General features: G+C 42.6%; 1 protein-coding gene across 1 annotated transcript in view; it reads left to right on the top strand.

Moving 5' to 3' along the window:
* Positions 1 to 434: 434 nt before the first annotated feature.
* LOC127028081 (transcription factor RFX3-like) overlaps positions 435 to 22955 on the top strand; it is a gene marked incomplete at its 3' end in the record, with an annotated part of 75999 nt that continues 53478 nt past the window's right edge. Inside the window, exons 1-2 of the mRNA XM_050913902.1 lie at positions 435 to 529; positions 11793 to 12048. Of these exons, the coding sequence (XP_050769859.1) occupies positions 435 to 529; positions 11793 to 12048 (351 nt within the window). The remainder of the gene's footprint in view (positions 530 to 11792; positions 12049 to 22955) is intronic.

The raw sequence follows: 22955 nt of genomic DNA, 5'->3' as shown, positions 1-22955 counted from the left end.
CAAGAAGGGCCCAAAAGAGGACCCAGGAAACTACAGGTCCATTAGTCTTACTTGAATCCCTGGGAAAGTTATGGAATGAGTCCTCCTAGAAACTATCACAAACCAAATGAAGCAGGTGATTGGGAAAAGCCAGCACGGATTTACCAGGGGCAAATCTTGCCAGACTAACCTGATCACCTACAACAAAATAACACTTTCTGTAGACATGGGGAGAGCAGTGGATATTGTTTACCTGGATTTCCACAAAATATTCAACACTTTCCCACAGCCTTCTCCTGGACAAACCGGCAAGACACAGTTTGGATGGGTGGTCTGTGAGATGTGTAGGAAATTGGCCAACAGGCCACACTCAGAGGGTGGTGATCAATGGTTTTTACTCAGGCTGGCAGCCTGTCACAAGTGGGGTCCCCCAGGGATCGATACTGGGTCCCACGATGTTCAACATTTTCATAAATGATCTGGATGATGGGATTGAAAGCACCTTCACCAAGTTTGCTGATAACACCAAAATGAGTGGTGAGGTGGACATGTCAGAAGGGAGAGCCATCTTCCAGAGAGACCTGGACAGGCTGGAAGAGTGGGCTAGCAAGAACAGTATCATAGAATGATAGAAGCATAGAATGGTTTGGGTTGGAAGGGACCTTTAAAGATCATCTAGTCTAAGCCCCCTGCAATGAGCAGGGACATCTTCAACTAGATCACGTTGCTCAGAGCCCCGTCCAACCTGACCTTGAATGTTTCCAGGGATGGGGCATCTACCACCTCTCTGGGCAACCTGTTCCAGTATTTCACCACCCTCATCGTAAAAAATTTATTCCTTATATCTAGTCTGAATCTACCCTCTTTTAGTTTACAGCCATTACCCCTTGTCCTGTTACTACAGGCCCTATTAAAAAGTCTGTCCCCATCTTTCTTATAAGCCCCCTTTATATATTGAAAGGCTGCAATAAGGTCTCCCTGGAGCCTTCTCTTCTCCAGGCTGAACAACCCCAACTCTCTCAGCCTTTCTTCAGAGGAGAGGTGTTCTAGCCCTCTGATCATATTTGTCCATGTCTTTTTTGTGCTGGGGACCCCAGAGCTGGATGCAGTACTCCAGGTGGGGTCTCACGAGAGCGGAGTAGAGGGGCAGAATCACCTCCCTCAACCTGCTGGCCACGCTTATTTTGATGCAGCCCAGGATACGGTTGGCTTTCTGGGCTGTGAGTGCACATTGCCAGCTCATGTCCAGCTTTTCATCCACCAAGTCCTTCTCCGCAGGGCTACTCTCAGTCCCTTCATCCTCCAGTCTGTATTGATACTGGGGATTGCCCCGACCCAGGTGCGGGACCTTGCACTTGGCCTTGTTGAACTTCATGAGGTTCGCAGGGGCCCACTTCTCAAGCTTGTCCAGGTCCCTCTGGATGGCATCCCGTCCCTCAGGCGTGTCAACCACACCACTCAGCTTGGTGTTGTCTGCAAACTTGCTGAGGGTGCACTCGATCCCGCTGTTGTCTATGATGTCGTTGATGAAGATATTAAACAGTACTGGTCCCAATACGGACCCCTGAGGGACACCACTCATCACCGATCTCCATCTGGACATTGAGCCGTTGACCACTACCTTCTGGATGTGACCATCCAACCAATTCCTTATCCACTGAATAGTCCACCCATCAAATCCATATCTCTCCAATTTAGTGGCCAGAATGTTATGGGGGACGGTATCAAAGGCCTTACAGAAGTCCAGATATAGACGACATCTGTAGCTCTTCCCTTGTCCACCGATGCAGTCCCTCCATCGTAGAAGGCCACTAGATTAATCAGGCATGATTTGTCCTTGGTGAAGCCATGTTGGCTGTCTCTAATCACCTCCCTGTCATCCATATGCCTCGACATATCTTCCAGGAGGATCTGCTCCATGATCTTAGCAGGCACGGAGGTGAGACCGACTGGTCGGTAGTTCCCAGGGTCTTCCTTTTTACCCTTTTGAAAAATGGGTGCAATGTTTCCCTTTTTCCAGTCACTGGGGACTTCACCTGACTGCCATGACTTTTCAAATATGATGGAGAGTGACTTGGCAACTACATCAGCCAATTCCCTCAGGACCCTGGCATGCATCTCGTCGGGTCCCATGGACTTATGTATGCTCAGGTTCCTCAAGTGGTCCTCGAACCTGATCTTCTCTTACAGTGGGAGGGGCTTTGCTCCCACAGTCCCTGCCTTGAGGTCCATTCACTTGAGAGGTGTGGGAAGAGAGATTGCCAGTTTGGAATTTAAAAGATGTGCAAATTCCTGCACCTGGGATGACATAACCAAAGAGCCCAGTATAGGCTAGGATCTGTGTGGCTGGGGAGCAGCCTTGCTGAAAGGGACCTGGGGGTGCTGGTGGACAACAAGCTGAACATGAGTCAGTAGTGCACTGCTGCAGCAACAAAGGCAAATCAGATCCTGGGCTGCATCTACAGGGGCATTATTACCAGAGACAGAGACGTGATCATCCCACTCTACTCAGCCCTTGTCAGGCTGCACTTGCAGTACTGTGTCCAGTTCTGGTCTCCACAATTCAAGAAAGACACACACAGACTGGAGAGGGTCCGAAGGAGGGCCACAAAGATGATCAAAGGACTGGAGAACCTGCCCTATGAGGAAAGAGTGAATGAGTTAGATCTTTTCTCCCTGGAGAAAAGAAGGCTCAGGGGGAACCTCATCACAATATTTGTTGTGGTTTAACCCCAGCCAGCAACTAAGCACCATGCAGCAACTTCCCCCTCCCCTCTCCCAGTGGGGTGGGGAGGAGGAAAAAAAAGTAAAACTCATGGGTTGAGATAAGAACAGTTTAATAACTAAAGTAAAATAAAATACACTACTACTACTAATAATAATATAATAATAATAATTGTAATGAAAAGGAATATAACAAAAAAAAAAAAAATAACACCCAAGAAAAGACAAGTGATGCACAATGCAATTGCTCACCACCCGCTGACCGATGCCCGAGCAGTGATCCGCCCCTCCCCGCCAACTCCCCCCTGTTTATATACTGGGCATGACATTCCATGGTATGGAATATCCCTTTGGCTAGTTCAGGTCAGCTGCCCCGGCTATGCTCCCTCCCAGCTTCTTGCACACCTGCTTGCTGGCAGAGCATGGGAAACTGAAAAGTCCTCGGCTTAAGATAAGCGCTACTTAGCAACAACTACAACATCAGAGTGTTATCAACATCATTCTCACACTAAATCCAGAACCCAGCACTGTACCAGCTACTAAGAAGAGAGTTAACTCTGTCCCAGCCGAAACCAGGACAGTATTCCAGTATTTAAAGGGCAGCTACAAAGAGGACGTAGGCTCTCTATTCACAAGGAGCCACATGGAGAAGACAAGGTGCAGTGGGCAAAAGTGGCACTGGGAGAAGTTTTATCTTGACATAAGAAAGAAATTTTTTACAGTGAGAACAATCAATCACTGGAACAACCTCCCCAGGGACGTGGTAGAATCTCCATCGCTGGATGTTTTCAAGATGTGATTGAACAGGGTGCTAGATAATCTCATCTAGACTCCCTTTCCCACAAAAGGTTGGACCAGATGGTCTTTTGAGGTCCCTTCCAACCTAGGCTGTTCTATGATTCTATAATTCTATGCTTGCCTTTCTACTCATTGGATTGGACCATTCTTGTTTTCTGAGGAGACTGTCCTCGAAGATCAGCTAGCTCTCCTGGGCCCCTTTTCCCTCCAGGGCAGTTTCCCATGGGATCCTGCCAAGTAGGGCCCTGAACAGGCCAGAATCTGCTCTTCTCAAGCCCAGGGTTGTAATTATACTGTTTTAATTTTCAGAAGTTATACCATTTCAATTTTCCATTAAACAAATTAGCAAAGTTTTGGTTAGCTAAGATTTTATGTGGAGAAAATTTTTTAAAAAGAGTTATTAAGTTCTAAGATTTCATCTTTCCTGCATATCATCATCAGACAAAGGTTAATTTGGCATCTAATGTATTTTATGAAATGCAAATGTGTTTGGAAGAATAAATCATGAGATCTGGAAACATGAATAAAACTTAAAACTATTTTTGGAAGAGTTAGGAATCTAAGTAGAGTCTGTACTCCCTGTCAGTTGGACAGAGTAATCTTTTCAGTATTGTTAGTTGTAGCCTATTGAAGAGAGGGAGAAATGAACTGAAGAAATGAGGGCATTCTCTAGGATTTGCATCAATCTTTTGGGCTTCTAAGACCCACCTCGGACTCCACCTCTTCAAGTGAGATTTGTCTTGCAGACATCATTTGTACCATTTCCTCTGGCCAGGGCTATTTTTACTGTCAACAATGATCTCATGCCTTTGTTCTTTTCCTTGTCTTACTAATATCTAGTTTTTTCTTTCCCCTTTTGGGGGAAATTCCAGTGTTCCACCCCCCTAGCAGACACTTGTTGAACTATTTCCCCTAAGTTTCCATCATCATGTTCTCCTTAAGTACCCTCTATTAAATAGGGCTGTTTATTAAATTGCCTGGTTCTAAGACAGATATGACATCTGATCTGGTAGCAGATGCTTGACTTACCATCCATTGGAGGCATTCAGTGATGCCCCAGTTTAATAAAATCAATCAGGTATATCCAAGGAGATTTCTCCAAACCATCTTGCCTGCACACATGTTATTGCAATGTAAAAGGTGATTTGATTCTAGCTCTGAAAAGAAGGTGCTACTAGATGACCATACAGGTTCTGGAGCCTTTCTCCTCTCAACCTCCCCCGGCTTTTTTTTTAAATTGTTTTGTTTTCATTAGACTGCACTGTAGTCCCTCTAGATTAACTGTGAATTTCTCACAGCTGCTCTTAAAGCTTTTGAAATACCAAGAATAAAACAAAAAAATTAAAATTAGCTTAAGTAACTGTGCAAACAAGTAATATAGTACATAACTTGAAAAGCTTTTAGGATATTAAAATTAAATTTTAGAGGTTTTTGCTGTCTCAAGAACAAGGGAGAATCCATGATGGCCATAGTTAATACCATAGAAGTTCTGACTTGGTTGTTGTTATGGGTTCAAAATGTTGGTGCCAGTTGATTTTAGGAAGCATTATAGGATTATATGTTTAAATGTCAAAATTATCATCTGGGTAAATAAACTAATTTTTATCATTTGACTATTTTACTGTAACACATGCCACGGTATAAAGCTTGTTGGTCTTGAAACGTTGGCTAAATTTTTTTAATTACTGCAAAATCCAGATTCTTCATTTTAGAAAAGCTAATGAGTGTTATTTACTTGTGTATTTTGAGCTATATCAATTTGAAAGTCCAAGTTAGTACACAGAACCAAATATCCACTATGTTCAATAGCTAAGAAAAGATTATAACCCATTAAAGGGCAATGATCCAAGTCATTATGAACATGAAGTGAAGAATGACATAAGGTTCATGAGTTAAGTGAAAAGTTTAAGATTAACTGGTTAATGAGGCCCAAATGTTTAATAGTTGGAAAGAACTGAGTTAAATTACTGCTGTTCCTTTGACTTTTTTAATCCCTTCACAAATCCCTTCACAAATTGTAATTCTCTTTTAGTTTTATTACTTTTTCATTATAACACTGTACATATTGTCCAATTTAAAATTTCACTCTGCTGAACTAACTGCATGTCTTAAAATACAAATGAGCTCAGAATTTCAAACTTCAGCCAGAGAGTTTCAGTGAATTTAAAAGCAATACAAAACATTTATCGAACTCCTGTATATAGGACCATCTTGGCTGAGAATTTTTTTGTCATGTTTACAGTTTTGTAACATACACAGTTGTCGTGGTTTAACTCCAGCCAGCAGCTAAGCACCACACAGCCGTTTGCTCACTCCTCCCCCCTCCAGTGGGATGGGGAGGAGAATCGGGGAAAAAAAGTAAACATTGTGGGTTGAAATAAAGACAGTTTAATAGGACAGCAAAGGAAGAGAAAATAATAATAATAATAATAAAGATGATAAAAGAATATACAAAACAAGTGATGCACAATGCAATTGCTCACCACCCGCTGACCGATGCCCAGCCCGTTCCCGAGCAGCGATTCCCACCCCCTGGCCAGCTCTCCCCAGTTTATATGCTGAGCATGACATCATATGGTATGGAAAATCCTTTTGGCCGGTTTGGGTCAGCTGTCCTGGCTGTGCCCCCTCCCAGCTTCTTGTGCACCTCCAGCCTTCTCACTGGCAGGGCATGAGAAGCTGAAAATTCCCTGACTGAGTATAAGCGTTACTTAGCAACAAGTAAAACATCAGTGTGTTATCAACCATCAACATTATTCTTATACTAAATCCAAAACACAGCACTATACCAGCTACTAGGAAGAAAGTTAACTCTATCCCAGCCGAAACGAGCTGGGATACACACAAATATCATTCCCTTAGTCTATGGTCCATCCTTATAAAATGTTCGTTAAGTTCATTTAGTCCATGACTTTGGGCTCCATCTGTCATAACAGTCCTTCAGGGCAGGAGAGATGGTGTGTGGTGTCGGATTGTTGCATGCTGAAGTCAGTCCTGGTTCCATCACTACTGCCCTTCACTCAGTTTTGTCAAAGTTCATTCTTCATTAATTTAGATAATTCTTACTGTAATACCATTAATATAGCATATAACAATTACAATGATGATGACATACAGTGGCAGGATTATATAGCAATCAACATCATACAATTTAATCTATTGGCTGTTCTCACCTAAAATCAAATCCCCTTGAGGCACACATCGGACTTCCCCATCCTTCCGCATCACCCACCAAGGGCACCCAGGCCCTTGAGCAAAAGCAATCCCACGAATGGGTTTGCCTTTGCCTGAGGCAGGAGTAACCCAAACTTTTTCCCTAGCATATTTTTTATGATGTGCACTACAGGGACTTTATCCCCTTCTACAGTACGTAAAAGTTCTGATTGGGCAGGGCCAGCTCGATTGACAGATCCTCTAGTGTTGACTAACCAGGTGGCCTTTGCTAAATGTGTATCCCAATGTTTGAAGGTCCCACCACCCATTGCTCTCAATGTAGTCTTTAACAATCCATTGTATCGCTCGATTTTCCCGGAGGCTGGTGCATGATAGGGGATGTGATACACCCACTCAATGCCGTGCTCTTTGGCCCAGGTGTCTATGAGATTGTTCCGGAAATGAGTCCCATTGTCTGACTCAATTCTTTCTGGGGTTCCATGTCACCATAAGACTTGCTTTTCAAGGCCCAGGATAGTGTTTTGGGCGGTGGCATGGGGCATGGGATATGTTTCCAGCCATCTGGTGGTTGCTTCCACCATTGTAAGCACATGGCAATTGCCTTGACGGATTTGTGGGAGTGTGATATAGTCAATCTGCCAGGCCTCCCCATATTTGTATTTCAGCCATCATCCTCCATACCAAAGAGGCTTTAACCGCTTGGCTTGCTTGATTGCAGCGCATGTTTCACATTCATGGATAACCTGTGCGATAGTGTCCATGGTCAGGTCCACCCCTCGATCACGAGCCCATCTATATGTTGCATCTCTTCCCTGATGGCCTGAGGTGTCATGGGCCCACTAAGCTATAAATATCTCACCCTTATGCTGCCAATCCAGATCCACCTGAGCCACTTCAATCCTAGCAGCCTTGTCCACCTGTTGATTGTTTTGATGTTCTTCAGTGGCCCGACTCTTGGGTACGTGGGCATCTACATGACGTACTTTCACAACCAAGTTCTCTAGCCGGGCAGCAATATCTTGCCACAATGCAGCAGCCCAGATGGGTTTACCTCTGCGTTGCCAGTTACTCTGCTTCCATTGCTGCAACCACCCCCACAGAGCATTTGCCACCATCCATGAGTCAGTATAGAGATAGAGCACTGGCCACTTTTCTCGTTCAGCAATGTCTAAAGCCAGCTGGATGGCTTTCACCTCTGCAAACTGACTCGATTCACCCTCTCCTTCTGCAGTTTCTGCACCTTGTCGCATAGGACTCCATACAGCTGCCTTCCACCTCCGATGCTTTCCTACAATGCGACAGGACCCATCAGTGAACAGGGCATATTGCCTCTCCTTTTCTGGCAGTTTATTATACAGTGGGGCCTCTTCAGCACGCATCACCTCCTCCTCTGGCGATATTCCAAAATCTTTGCCTTCTGGCCAGTCTGTGATCACTTCCAAAATTCCTGGGCAACTCGGCCTTCCTGTTGTTCTTCGACCCTCAGCAACCCCAAAACAGAAGGGTCCTCCGAGAGACCAGGCAAGGAGGACAGCTGTTCAATTTCCTCTGTCTCCAAGGCAGCTATACCAAAGGCCCACCGGTACCAGTTTGGGTCCTTGAAATAATACCCTCTCCTGAGGTAGTCTATGCCAAAGATGCATAGAGCCTCTGGGCCAGTCACAATGAGGTGTTATAGTACTCATTCCCAGTTAGGCTTACTTCAGCCTCCAATACAGTTAGCTGTTGAGATCCCCCTGTCACCCCAGAAATACAAATGGGTTCTACCCCTTTATAGCTTGATGGCTTTAGAGTACACTGTGCCTCGGTGTCCACTAGAGCCTTATACTCCTGTGGGTCTGATGTGCCAGGCCATCGAATCCACACAGTCCAGTAAACCCGGTTGTCCCTCTCCTCCGCCTGGCTGGAGGCAGGGCCCCTCTAGTCCCAGTCAGAGTATTTGTTACTCACTTCTCGTAAATACAAATCAGAAGTCCATTCATTAAGATCAGGAGTAAGATCAGCCCTTCTACTCTGTCTGGGGAACTGCCCACTGGAGACTGGAGCAGCAGTTTTCCTGGAAGAATCACTTTTTCTGGTTGTTTTTCCTTTCAATTCACGTACCCGTGCATCTAGGGTCGAGGTAGGTTTTCCATCCCACTTCCTCATGTCCTCTCCGTGGTCACGCAGGTAAAGCCACAGGGTACCCCATGGTGTGTACCTTCTATCTCCTCTGTCTTGAGCAGAAGGATGCTTATTCCTAATAGCTGAGATACTGGTCCATACAGGTGTGGAGTAGGATCTATCCTCTTTGAGTTGCTGGACCAGTTTCTCCACAGCCGAGACGAGGGAGGAAGAGAGACTTTCTTTATATTGCCGGAATTGGCCAGCCAATTCATCCACCGTTGGTCCCTCTTCATCTTTCCAGGTCATTACTGCCAATGAGTTGGCATACGACGGTGCACTCCATATAAACTTCCGCCACATGGGTTGCATGCACCTGACTTCTTCTGGATCTTTGGATAACTGCTTGTTGTTCAGTTCATCATAAATCATCTCTAGCATGGCTAATTCCCTCAGATACTGGATACCTCTTTCCATGGTGGTCCACTTGCCTGGTTGACATATAACATCTTCCTTGAAGGGATACCTTTCCTTCACACTTGACAAGAGTCACCTCCAGAAGCTGAGGGCTTGTGTGCCTTTTCCAATCACTTTGTCAATGCCCCCTTCCCTAGAAAGGGATCCCAGCTGTTTGGCTTCCCTACCCTCTAATTGCAGGCTACTGGCCCCATTATCGCAACATCGGAGCAGCCAGGTGACAATGTGCTTGCCTAGACAATGGCTGAAATCTTTTCGCATATCTCGCAGCTCACTCAGGGATAGGGATCGAGTGGTTACTGCCTCGTTTATGAGTTCTTCCTCTTCCTCCTCCGCAAACAGCAGCTGCCTCTCTTCCTCCTCCTGTTCTCGTGATGGCCCTGCTTTGGAGTAGTCTGCCTCATCCACTTCTTCCTCCTGCTCCCTCTTAGAAGAAGCTTCTTCATCCCTTACTAAATGAGCTGACTTCCACTTCCAATATCTCTTCTTGTGTATAGGGGCGACTGATATCGGCATGGATTGGTTCTCTGGTTCAGCTGCAATGCCTGTCGCCAGGGTTTGTGTAGCCGCAGTGCCTGTCATGGGGGTCGGAGTAACTGTGGTGCCTGTCGCTGGGGTTGGAGTAACTGCAGTGCCTGTTGCTGGGGTTGGAGGGGCTGCAGTGGCTGTCATTTTGTTGTCAGATCCAGAGACCTTCACTTCCCCTTGAGGGTACTGAATAGTGTTGAACAGGGCTCGGTAGGCATGGGCCAGGCCCCAGCACATTGCAGTGATTTGTGTCTCCCTGGAGTTGTCGGGGTGACAGCATACTTTTGCCAAATGTTCTACTACTTTTTCAGGATTCTGCACTTGTTCAAGGGTGAAGTTCCAAAACACTGGAGGTGCCCACCGTCCTAGGCATTTACCCATGCTACCCCACACACCCTGCCACTCATAACTCTCCAGCCTTGGGGCAGATGTCTTGGTGGTACTCTTAAATAGTTGTTTAACCCTGAACAAGACCTGAACCACATTCAGGAACATGCTAGTTCCTAGCAATAGGACCATGTTAGTTTCAACATTCCAAGGATATTCAAAATTTTCAAAATTCTCAAACACTGCTGTAATTAGCCTGGAGGAGGAGGGGAAGGTGAAGGAAGGTGTCTCCCCCATAGATTGGCTCTCCGAGGAGAAAAGGTAAAGGGTGTAATTATTAACAGTTTCCGCTAGATAGCTCCCGAAGTACGGAGATAACGGCAATGCTGAGTACAAATACCGGATTAGTCCCACGACCGATAATTTTATCGTACCATAAACCAGTGTTACATAATACTGCAAAGCAAAAACCTTAATCCACCTCACCTTATGGGGGATAAGCAGCAGCACAGGGACTATATACGGCAAGTGAGGTGATACATAACACAACTCTAAGAACGAGCGCCACAACTCCTAGAGCCAATAAACCAACATTGTGACCAGCGACTACTAAACTAATACAATGAATGCTTATAACAATTTCATTTTAACACACACTGGTCAGATCTGTCATTATCTCAACCCTTTGGGCCCCATGTTGGGCGCCAAAAAGGACTGTCGTGGTTTTAACCCCAGTCAGCAGCTAAGCACCACACAGCTGCTCGCTCACTCCTCCCCCACCCCTGGGATGGGGGAGAGAATCAGGAAAAAAAAGTAAACCTCATGGGTTGAGATAAGGACAGTTTAATAGGACAGCAAAGGAAGAGAAAATAATAATAATAATAATGATAAAAGAATATACAGAACAATTGATGCACAATGCAATTGCTCACCACCCGCTGACCGATGCCCAGCCCATCCCTGAGCAGTGATTCCCACCCCCCGGCCAACTCCTCCCAGTTTATATGCTGAGCATGACATCATATGGTATGGTATATCCCTATGGCTAGTTTGGGTCAGCTGTCCTGGCTGTGCCCCCTCCCAGCTTCTTGTGCACTCCCAGCCTTCTTGCTGGCAGGACATGGGAAGCTGAAAAGTCCTTGACTTAGTATAAGCACTACTTAGCGATAACTAAAACATCAGTGTGTTATCATCAACATTATTCTCATACTAAATCCAAAACACAGCACTATACCAGCTACTAGGAAGAAAATTAACTCTATCCCAGCCGAAACCAGGACAACAGTATACAAAATAAATGGCATCTAAATAAAAATCCAGCTTTGACTGTAAGGTTTTAAAAGTTACAACAGTTTTATAAATTACTATATAATGTATTAATACTTGAATGAGATCTTCCTCTCATCTCTTCAATTCTTGTCATACTTTTCTCCACCCCTCTTCAGATGGGACTGAAATAATTTTCCGTTAAGTTTAATGAATACTTATTTTAACAGTGAGTCCAAGTTAATTACTCAGTACTTTGACATAATGAAATGTTATTTTGTGTCGAGGCAGGGGTTGTTTGCCAATCCTTTTAAGTTTGGTTATAGCAATTGTACACTCTTTTCTACAATGATGTTTCCCTCACTTAAACAATCCAAATAAATAACTACTACTTCTTTTGTTTTCTTTTCCTGAAGTCGAACAACTTATCCTTACACGGAAACCCAGATGTATAGCCAAAACACTGGGGGAAATTACTTCGATACTCAAGGAAGTTCTGCACAGGCGACAACAGTGGTCTCCTCTCATAGTATGGTGGGCACCGGAGGGATTCAGATGGGTGTTGCTGGAGGACAGCTCATTAGCAGCTCAGGAGGGACCTATCTGATTGGCAATTCAATGGAAAATTCTGATCATTCAGTGACTCATACAACGCGGGCCTCCCCAGCTACAGTAAGTACTTCAGAACTATGTTAATGTATCTTTGGGGATAGTTTCTTAGTCACTATGATGTTCCTGCTTGCTGACATGTTTCTGTAGCAAAAAGCATATTATGTTGGCAGAATCAGTAATACATGGCTTTGTCTTGCAAATATTTAAATTTAGTTTAACTTTGTGCATGTGAATAGTATTAAGTGAGTGCTCTTGTGGTTTAACCCCAGCTGGCAACTAAGCACCGCACAGCTGCTAGCTCACTCCCCCCACCCAGTGGGATGGGGGAGAGAATCAGAAGGGTAAAAGTGAGAAAACTTGTGGGTTGAGATAAAGACAGTTTAATAATTTTTAAAAAGAAATAATAATAATAATAATATTATAAGGAAAAGAAAAAAATAACAAAGAGAGAAAAAATAAAACCCAAGAAAGACAAGTGATGCAAATGAAAACAATTGCTCACCACCAACCGACCGATGCCCAGCCGGTCCCCGAGCAGTGGCCCCCTCTGCCAACCTCCCCCCTAGTTTTATTGCTGAGCATGACATCATATGGTATGGAATATCCCTTTGGTCAGTTGGGGTCAGCTGTCCCAGCTGTGTGTGTCCCCTCCCAACTTCTTGTGCACCCCCAGCCTACTCGCTGGTGAGGTGGTGTGAGAAGCAGAAAAGGCCTTGACTCTGTAAGCACTGCTCAGCAATAACAAAAACATCCCTGTATTATCAACACTGTTTTCAGCACAAATCCAAAACATAGTCCCATACAAGCTACTATGAAGAAAATTAACTCTATCCCAGCCAAAACCAGCACAGTGCACTGGGGATGCTCACATTCATAAGAATGTGCATGAGACTGAAAATTTGTAGGATTGGGGCCTGAAATAGCTTCTTTAGAAACTCCATCTTTCTTTCTGAAAAAGAAAAAAATATTACTAAGATGATTTATATGTGATATAAACTTTAAATAAAATAGCTCATCATGTTTGACTTCATTTATGTTTTGACTCCATATTATTGTTGGATTTGTAGCTTATTTCGAGATATTTGTTACTTGTTCAGAATACTAAGAATATATTATCTTAGTTCACTGTCATTACTTATTTATGGTAGTTCTCAATTCCATTTCAAGATCAGCTCATTGTGGAAATGTCTTAAGGGATGGAAAAATGCCTTCTGTTACAACCATGATAGTTAATACTATAAAAACCTAACTATGAAGACAAACATGTTCCTTTCCCCTAAGGAATTCCAGAGATGTAAATCGGTTTATGCTTATTTTAGCTTTGCTGGATAGCCTTAATGAACACTTACCAAACCTTTGATGACATTCTGACCTGGTTGTAGAGATTTTGAAATAACGTGCAAGAGAACTTGTGACACTTGCAGTAACAAGAGTTGAAAATTGTCATGAAGGGATTGATAGCGAGGTATAGGATGATTAAATAGCATTTATTTTTTAACAGTTTTTTTTTTAGTAGGGTTTTTTTGGTCAAAAAGGCTACTAAAATTAAAGAATTTTACTTTACTTTTGGAAACCAGTGTAATGAGTAAAAACTCATTACAAAAATATCAAATAGCAAAATCAACACTTCATCTTATTTCTTGACTTTGCATAATCAGGTAAAAAATGTTTTCACTTTGAAAAATATTTCATGGAACATGATTAAAAGTGCAGGCAGAATGAGAGTGGCTTTAAGCAAAAGCAATGAATCTTCTAAAGTGATGTAAATTTGAAAAGTAATGTTTCTCTAAAATATTTAAATGGCAAATATATTCCTGTGTCATGTTAGTTGTTATGAATTGATTTATATTTGAATAAAAAAACCCCTTTAGACATTATAAACTTTCTTCTCAATTGAATCAGAACATGTTATCTGCAGATGACAACCTTTTGTTGTCAAGCAAAATATCATGTCATAAGTTTAGTATTATAAATTGATAATAGAATTCAATAAGTGGAAACAATTAATTTAGTGTAGGATCAAAGTGTAGATGACATACAGTCAGTAAACACAAGCAAATTTCAAGCAATCCAGGAAGAGTAGTAGACTTTGAAGTTTGATATCCTAGAATCATTTGAATGGTATCAAAACTCCATATCAATTTTTGCAAATGAAAAGATGATTAATTTTTTTTGGCCAAAATTAGAAGCTAGAATTTAATTTTCCAACATTAAATATTTCAATGTTTACAAGGAATTGTATCCTAATACATACTCTGAAATTCAACAGAGTAATTACTAACTTTTACCTCACACTAACATATAAGTAAAGTCCATTTTGTGCTCATTCTAAAAATAACGCCTTATGCAAACAAAATTTAAGGTACATACCGTTCACTATCCTGCACTTGCTTCATGTGTTAAAGAAAAACTGTTAATTAGGATGTTCTGAATTATTTTTATTTTGCTATATCTAGTTTCTAAGGGATACAGATAAAAATTAAATTACAATTCCAAAATTGTGTTTCTACCATTAAATAGTTTTCTTCCCATTTTTAAGGTATTATATATAGTGTATAGTTACATAAATGAGGCATTAGAATGCATTAAAGTGCATTTCATGTTGATAAATTATTAAAGCAGGAAACTACAAAATTACTTTCATTATTATTATTTTATAGAATCATAGAAAGGTTTGGGTTGGAAGAGACCTTGAAAGATCATCTAGTCCAACCCCTCTGCCATGGGCAGGGACATCTTTCACTAGATCAGGTGACTCAAAGCCTCATCCAACCTGACCTTGAACATTTCCAGGGATGGGGCATCCACAACCTCTCTGGGCAACCTGTTCCAGTGCCTCACCACCCTCACAGTGAAGAACTTCTTCCTTACATCTAATCTAAATCTACCCTCTTTCAGTTTAAAGCCATTACCCCTTGTCCTATCACTACATGCCCTTGTAAAAAGTCCCTCTCCAGCTTTCTTGTAGGCCCCCTTTAGGCACTGGAAAGCTGGAATAAGGTCTCCCTGGAGCCTTCTCTTCTCCAGGCTGAACAACCCCAACTCTCTCAGCTTCTCTTCATAGGAGAGGTGCTCCAGCCCTCTGATCATTTTTGTGGCCCTCCTCTGGACCCATTCTAACAGGTCCATGTCTTTCTTGTGCTGAGGACCCCAGAGCTGAATGCAGTACTCCAGGTGGGGTCTCACGAGAGCAGAGTAGAGGGGGAGAATCACCTCCCTCGACCTGCTGGCCACGCTTCTTTTGATGCAGCCTAGGATACAATTGGCTTTCTGGGCTGCAAGCGCACATTGCCGGCTCATATCCAATTTTTCATCCACCAGTATATCCCCAAGTCCTTCTCTGCAGGGCTGCTCTCAATCCATCCGTCCCCCAGTCTGCACTAATATTGGGGATTGCCCCGACCCAGGTGCGGGACCTTGCACTTGGCCTTGTTGAACTTCATGAGGTTCGCAGGGGCCCACTTCTCAAGCTTGTCCAGGTCCCTCTGGATGGCATCCCTTCCCTCTAGCAAATCAACTGCATCACTCAGCTTGGTGTCATCTGCAAACTTGCTGAGGGTGCACTCAATCCCACTGTCTATGTCGTTGATGAGGATATTCAACAGTACTGGTCCCAATACGGACCCCTGAGGGACACCACTCTTCACTGGTTTCCACTTGGACACTGAGCCATTGACTGTAACTCTTCGGACGTGGCCATCCAGCCAGTTCCTTATCCATCTAACAGTCCATCCATCAAATCCATATCTCTCCAATTTAGTGGCCAGAATGTTATGGGGGACGGTATCAAAGGCCTTACAGAAGTCCAGATATAGACGACATCTGTAGCTCTTCCCTTGTCCACCGATGCAGTCCCTCCATCGTAGAAGGCCACTAGATTAATCAGGCATGATTTGTCCTTGGTGAAGCCATGTTGGCTGTCTCTAATCACCTCCCTGTCATCCATATGCCTCGACATATCTTCCAGGAGGATCTGCTCCATGATCTTAGCAGGCATGGAGGTGAGACCGACTGGTCGGTAGTTCCCAGGGTCTTCCTTTTTACCCTTTTGAAAAATGGGTGCAATGTTTCCCTTTTTCCAGTCACCGGGGACTTTGCCTGACTGCCATGACTTTTCAAATATGATGGAGAGTGACTTGGCAACTACATCAGCCAATTCCCTCAGGACCCTGGCATGCATCTCGTCGGGTCCCATGGACTTGTGTATGCTCAGGTTCCTCAAGTGGTCCTCAAACCTGATCTTCTCTTACAGTGGGAGGAACTTCATTTCCCCAGTCCCTGCCTTGAGGTTCAGGGGCTTGAAAGATGTGGGAAGAGAGATTTTCATTGAAAACTGAGGCAAAAAAATTGTTGAGTACCTCAGCCTTTTCCACGTCGGTTGTCACCAGTTCTCCTGTCATATTTATCGGGGTGGGTGGGGTACATTTTCTTTAATCTTCCTTTTCTGGCCAACGTACCTGTAGAAGCCCTTCTCATTATTCTTTGCATCCCTTGCCAAATTCAGCTCCAGCTGTGCCTTAACTTTCCTGATCCCATCCCTACACCTCTGGGCAGCATCCCTATATTCTTCCCAGGATACATGTCCCTGGTTCCACTGCCTATGCATTTCCTTCTTACACTGTAGTTTGACCAGGAGGTCCTTACTCAGCCATGCTGGTCTCCTGCTTTCCTTGCCTGATTTCTTACATGTGGGAATCAAGAGCTCTTGTGCTCCAAGAATAATGTCCTTGAAGAGCTGCCAGCTCTGTTCAGCTCCTTTATCCCAGATGGCAGTTTCCCAGGGGGTCCTATCCACTAATTCCTTAAACAACTGAAAGTTTGCTCTCTTAAAATTCAGAGTCCTGATTCTATTTTTCACCTGGCCCATATCCCTCAAGACTGTGAATCCCACCAGGGCATGATCACTGCAGCCCAGGCTGCCACCAGTCTTGAGATCTCTAATTAGTTCTTGACATTTCTAATTAATTTTAGGCTCTTGATATATAGGGTTCAACTCGTACAAGAAAGAGTCAATTGAAACCTAAACAGTTTAGCTTAAACTGTGACATCAAACACATACTCAGTTTTAAATTTATTAGAAGGTATAAATAAACCAGGCAAACTAGAGCAACACAGCAGTTCAATTTTTCTTTACTTTGTACCTGATATAGCTAGAGCTCATTTCACTTTTAATTCTCATCCTACCTGCACCATCATAATATTTTTCATACTTGTATAGAGAATTCAAGAGATCACAATAATATGTAGCCAGGCCTGCTTCCTAATGTAATACTCAGCAAATGTATTCAAATCTTTTGAATTAATTTTGGATAATTTTCACATGGAGACAAATGAACCAGGCATGGGCTTATTATAATCTCTGACACTTTTGCCATATCAAGATTTAGTTCTGTTTCACTGTTTAAAAAAAACAACTTCATTTTGTTTTATTCACCCTCACTAATCAAATAATTAAATTTTTGTAACTAGCAAATTAGTCATAATATTGATAAGATTTTAGCTCTTCCTGATAATTCCACTTAAAGATTGTAGGAGGAGCGATTTGCCCTAATTGGTTAGCAATTTGAAATTATATTACATGTTGTATCCTACTTGAAGCATGAGTCTGGGTGGGTTACTGATAGTTACTGTCAGAGGATGGGCAGCTACAGCAAAGTAATTAGAAAATTATCTATCATCATCTGCCCTATAAATAATAGAATTTAAATCACCCTGCACTTTTTACCATATGTGAATGTCTTAAGGACTGTTCTGATAAAATTCGAATTATATTATCAATGTTTCCTAGTGTCAAAACTTTCAAAATGTATATATAGTTATTAAATGAAAAAATGTATTACGCTTGTCAGCCAGGGAGGAGCTCCCATCCATTAGTTCTGTTTTTTCTAACAAGCATTAGGATTGATCTGCAATCACTGTTATTCATCAGTCATCACTGACCATAGGAACTCTTGACTCAGAAATTTATCCTATTTCAGTCATGCTTGTGCAGATCAAAAGGTACATGGAAATAAAAACAAAGTCAATATGAATTAATTAATACTTATTAATTAATTAATACTTCTGGTACTAAGTACAGTGTGCTAAGCATTCTCCTGATGTAAAAGAAAGCATGGTACCTTCCTAAAATAAACCATCTGATAGTGGAGTGGGAGAAAAAGAATAACAGCTGCAAATATGGAGGTCCAATAGTAATGTCATATCCTGATAATATAATTTTGGTGAAAATATTATAGTTATTTTAAGAGCAAAAAAATATATAAAAATGTGTAAACTTCCATAGCCTTATTTTAAGCTGGAGTGGTTGTGATTTGGAAAGTAGTTTGAGATGAGATTTTATTTATTCAAACAGTCAATCTCTTTCCAGGTAAAGGAATTTTTTTCCTTGTCTATTCCCTCACCCCTCTGGTAATTGGCAGCACAGTTTTTATGTAGCTGGATTCGTCCTAAGATGAACAAACTGCTTCAGATAAAAAAATCAGAGATGCATGGATCTTTATGTTACACTGGAATATTAAATCATCTAGTCTGACCTTTTAATCATACAGGCCTGACATTTTTATTCAAATCTTTTGAGCACAGTGACTTGTTTGGTGAAAAAAGGCATTCAATCTTGGTTTCCAAACACAAGAAGGTGAATAATCTGTTTAATCAGTCATTCAAATGGTCAATTACTACCACTGCTAAAAATGTTGGTCAGTTATGAATTAACTAGTGGGGTGGTAAGATTAGAGGATTTGGGGGTCTTGTACTCTCATTAACCTCTGTCCCCCAAGACTCTGCCTCCTGCTTCTTTCTGCTCCATAGCTGTGAAGCATCATGGCTTCTCCCTAGCCCTTCCAGAAAGAGAGATAAGTTTCAGTGTTGCACAGTAGATAGAAGTACATATATGTCCTACTCTGCCTCTGTGAGTCCCATACAGCCCCCACTGTATGTCCAGAAAATCCCCATGAGACTAAGGTCAGTCACGCTTGCACCATTTACATTCTGGCCTCATCTGCTTATGTTGCTTATTTCTCTCTAGCTTTCAACCATTAGCTTTTGTTGTGTTAAAAAATTTAAATTAAATTGTGTAAAAAAATTAAATTTAAAAAGTCCTGTAGCACCTAGTGTTTTGTTTCTAGTTTTGCCTCTTAATATATTTATTCAGTAGATCACATACCTATATTAACTATCAGCATGTTATATTTAGTGTATTAATTACAAACAAATTGTTTCTGAAATAACTCTTTGTGGTGGGTTGACCTAGCCACCAGGTGCCCACCAAGCTGCTCTCACTCCCACTCCTCAACAGTCTGTTTTGCCCGTGACGGTAATTGGTGAGTGATCTCCCTGTCCTTATCTCGACCCATGAGCTTTTCGTCATATTTTTTTCTCCCCCTGTCTAGCTGAGGAGGGGGAGTGTTAGAGCAGTTTGGTGGGTACCTGGAGGCCAGCCAAGGTCAACCCACCACAATTTCACAGGCAAAACAGACTCAACTTGGGGAAATTATTGTAATTTATTGCCAATTAAACAGAGTAGGATAATGAGAAATAAGAACAAATCTAAAACCACCTTCCTAGCACCCCTCCCTTCTTCCCAGGCTCAACTTCACTCCTGACTCTTCTACCTCCTCCCCCGAGCGGTGCAGGAGGATGGGGAATGGGGGTTGCTGTTGGTTCATAACGCTTTGTCTCTGCCTCTTCTTCCTCATCACGTTCTTCCCCTGCTCCAGCATGGGATCTCACCCATGGGAGACAGTCCTTCACAACCTTTTCCAACGTGGGTCCTTCCCATGGGCTGCATTTCTTCAAGAACTGCTCCAGCATGGGTCTTTTCCATGGGGTGCAGTCCTTAAGGAACAGACTGCTCCAGCGTGGGTCCCCCACAAGGTCACAGGTCCTGCCAGCAAACCTGCTCCAGCGTGGGCTCCTCTCCATGGGCCACAGTTCCTGCCAGGAGCCTGCTCCAGCATGGGGTCCTCTCCACAGGCTGCAGCTTCCTTCAGGGCACATCCACCTGTGCCGGTGTGGGGTCCTCCACAGGCTGCAGTGTGGATATCTGCTCCACTGTGGACCTCCATGGGCTGCAGGGGAACAACCTGCGTCACCATGGTCTTCTCCGCGGGCTGCAGGGGAATCTCTGCTCTGGCGCCTGGAGCAACTCCTCCCCTCTTTCTTTACTGACCTTAGTGTCTGCAGAGTTGTTCCTCTCACATATTCTCACTCATCTCTCCTAGCTGCCTGTTGTGGTTTAACCCCAGCCAGCAACTAAGCACCACACAGCCACTCACTCACTCTCCCCCAGTGGGATGGAGGAGAGAATCAGAAGGGTAACAGTGAGAAAACTCGTGGGTTGGGATAAAGACAGTTTAATAGGGAAAGCAAAAACCGCGCATGCAAGCAAAGCAAAACAAGGAATTCATTCACTACTTCCCATCGGCAGGCAGGTGTTCAGCCATCTCCAGGAAAGCAGGGCTCCATCACACGTAACGGTTACTTGGGAAGACCAACGCCATCACTCTGAACGTCCCCCCCTTCCTTCTTCTTCCCCCAGCTTTATATGCTGAGCATGACATCATATGGTATGGAATATCCCTTTGGTCAGTTGGGGTCAGCTGTCCCGGCTGTGTCCCCTCCCAACTTCTTGTGTACCCCCAGCCTTCTCGCTGGTGGGGTGGTGTGAGAAGCAGAAAAGGCCTTGACTCTGCGTAAGCACTGCTCAGCAATAGCTGAAACATCCCTGTGTTATCATCAACACTGTTTTCAGCACAAATCCAAAACATAGTCCCATACAAGCTACTATGAAGAAAATTAACTCTATCTATCTCAGCCGCATCCAGCACACTGCTGTTGTGCAGCGTTTTTTACCATTTCTTAAATATGTTATCACAGAGGCACTAGCAACGTTGCTGATTGGCTCAGCTTTGGCTAGCGGTGGGTCTGTCTTGGAGCCAGCTGGAACTGGGTCTGTCTGACATGGGGGCAGCTTCTGGTGTCTCCTCTCAGAAGCCATCCCTGCACCCCCCACATCTACCAAAACCTTGCCACGTAAACCCGATACACTCTTATGGAAAACTCTGATGCAATTGATTTAATAATTTTCAGTAGAGAAATATAACAGAGATCAAGTTGAAATGTTGTTGGAATTAAAATACATTTGAGTGTATTGTTCTCATTATTAAAAATTGGCCAAAGGAACACAATAACTTTTTTGTTTATGAGGTATTCAAAATTTGATATTTGAGATGCCTCTGAATCCCTGAGGTGAATTTCTGTCTGTTCCTTTTCTTTTTTTCTGTGAAAATGTGTAAAGTAGGTCAAACATGACTAGCCACTGACTGCTATCATAACAGTCCAATTCTCAGTAGCATGGTGTTAGCACTTTTCTAGAGGAGTGAATTCCTGTGTGTCTAATTAAATAGCCAGTTTGTTCTAAAAGTGGCAGTTCATCTCTTGCCAACTCTGTCTTGTCATATTTTTTTCTGAATTTTTAAAAATGATTATCTGAACTTTCTGTTTTGTTTCTCAGTCCTGATTTCCTGATGGGACTAACTCTTGTGGAAGTGTATGGCTCTTGCTATATCTTTTTTAGGTGTTCAGCGGAGTGTGCCTGTTCTAGAAATCCTAAGTAAGCTTGACAAGGTTTTGGGGAGATTTTTGAGTCTGTACCATATCTGGCAGATCAACTACAGGGCAGCTCAGTGGTTTAGTATCTCAAGTGCATGAGAAAGGTGAGGTATACAAACTACTGCTTGATTTATAAAAAGGGGTTGGATCCAAGAGAAAGAGTGGAACTGATAATTTGACCAGCCATTTGAAACATCCAGCAAGGAAGATAAAAATGGACAGTGAATTGTCATTTGAGAACTTAGGGAGGAGGAAGTCATCTGATATAAACTCCAAACATTTTGAATTTTTACCAAGTCATGGATGTTATGTATGCTTCTGCTCCATATGTTGGCCCCATATGTTGTTTTCTGATCATAAGAAAGATTTATATTGATCAGTCAATATGCATACCCTATGCACATGCAGACTACTGGAGATAACTGTGATGTGTTTATTTTATAATGAAAAGTAATGGATGCTCATAGCATCTGAAATACCCTCACATCAACATCAGAAAACAAACAAAATAATTAGGGCCCCCGTTCATTTCTCCCAGCTTTCCTATCTGATTAGGGACAGAAAAGAAGTCCTCAGCCTAATTAAACATTCCAGCTGGGAAAAGTGTGAATTTTGGAGGCCATTATTTTCTTGAACTTGTCTGTCTCCTCCTTAATTATTATAAATATATTAGTTACAGTATTTTGTTTTGGAAGGTAAACAGAAATAAAACGTTATGAAAAGTAATACAGTAGCAGAGACCACAACTATGTCTAACTCTGTCTATGGATTCCCATAAAAGTCAATATTTTCATTAGATGACTGGTGTTCTTACTGAAGTGGCCAGCACTGTTCCAGTAATTCATTATTTTCTCTTGTTCTCCTTTGAATATGAGCTACCTCCTGCTGTTTGTGCATCTAGTTCAATACAAACACTTCTAAAGCTTTTCTGAGTTCTTTTAAAGTTGGCATATATAAAATATTAGACATATTTTACATCTTTTTATGATCTTTTTGTGAATATGTACAAAACTTCTTTTTTCCCAAAATCTTAAAACAGTTGCTTTTTTTTTCTTCTGTCTTTCAATTACTTTTTCATTCTCTTGAGCAAAATTCGATATAACCTAGTAAAAGCTCTGCTACAGTTGCTTAGTCTGTGAGGACTTTCACATTCTTCTGGGTGTAAAAGTTGGACCTGTGAGTTCTCTTTATATAGTCACTGATGCATTTTCAAGTCTTTGCTTCTAGGTAAGTTTGTCTGCCCAATTCAACCCTCTGGCATGAGTACCTCTTCAGAGGACAGTAGCATTCGTATGAATGCACTGTTTTGAAATATAAGTGGAAAGCACTCTGGAGTTCTCATCCATTTATCATATAGC

This window comes from Gymnogyps californianus, unplaced genomic scaffold (genome assembly GCF_018139145.2).
Source record: "Gymnogyps californianus isolate 813 unplaced genomic scaffold, ASM1813914v2 HiC_scaffold_174, whole genome shotgun sequence".
Taxonomy (NCBI): Eukaryota; Metazoa; Chordata; class Aves; order Accipitriformes; family Cathartidae; genus Gymnogyps; species Gymnogyps californianus.
Note: the sequence above shows the minus strand (reverse complement) of the source record. Positions and strands in the feature narration are given on the sequence as shown.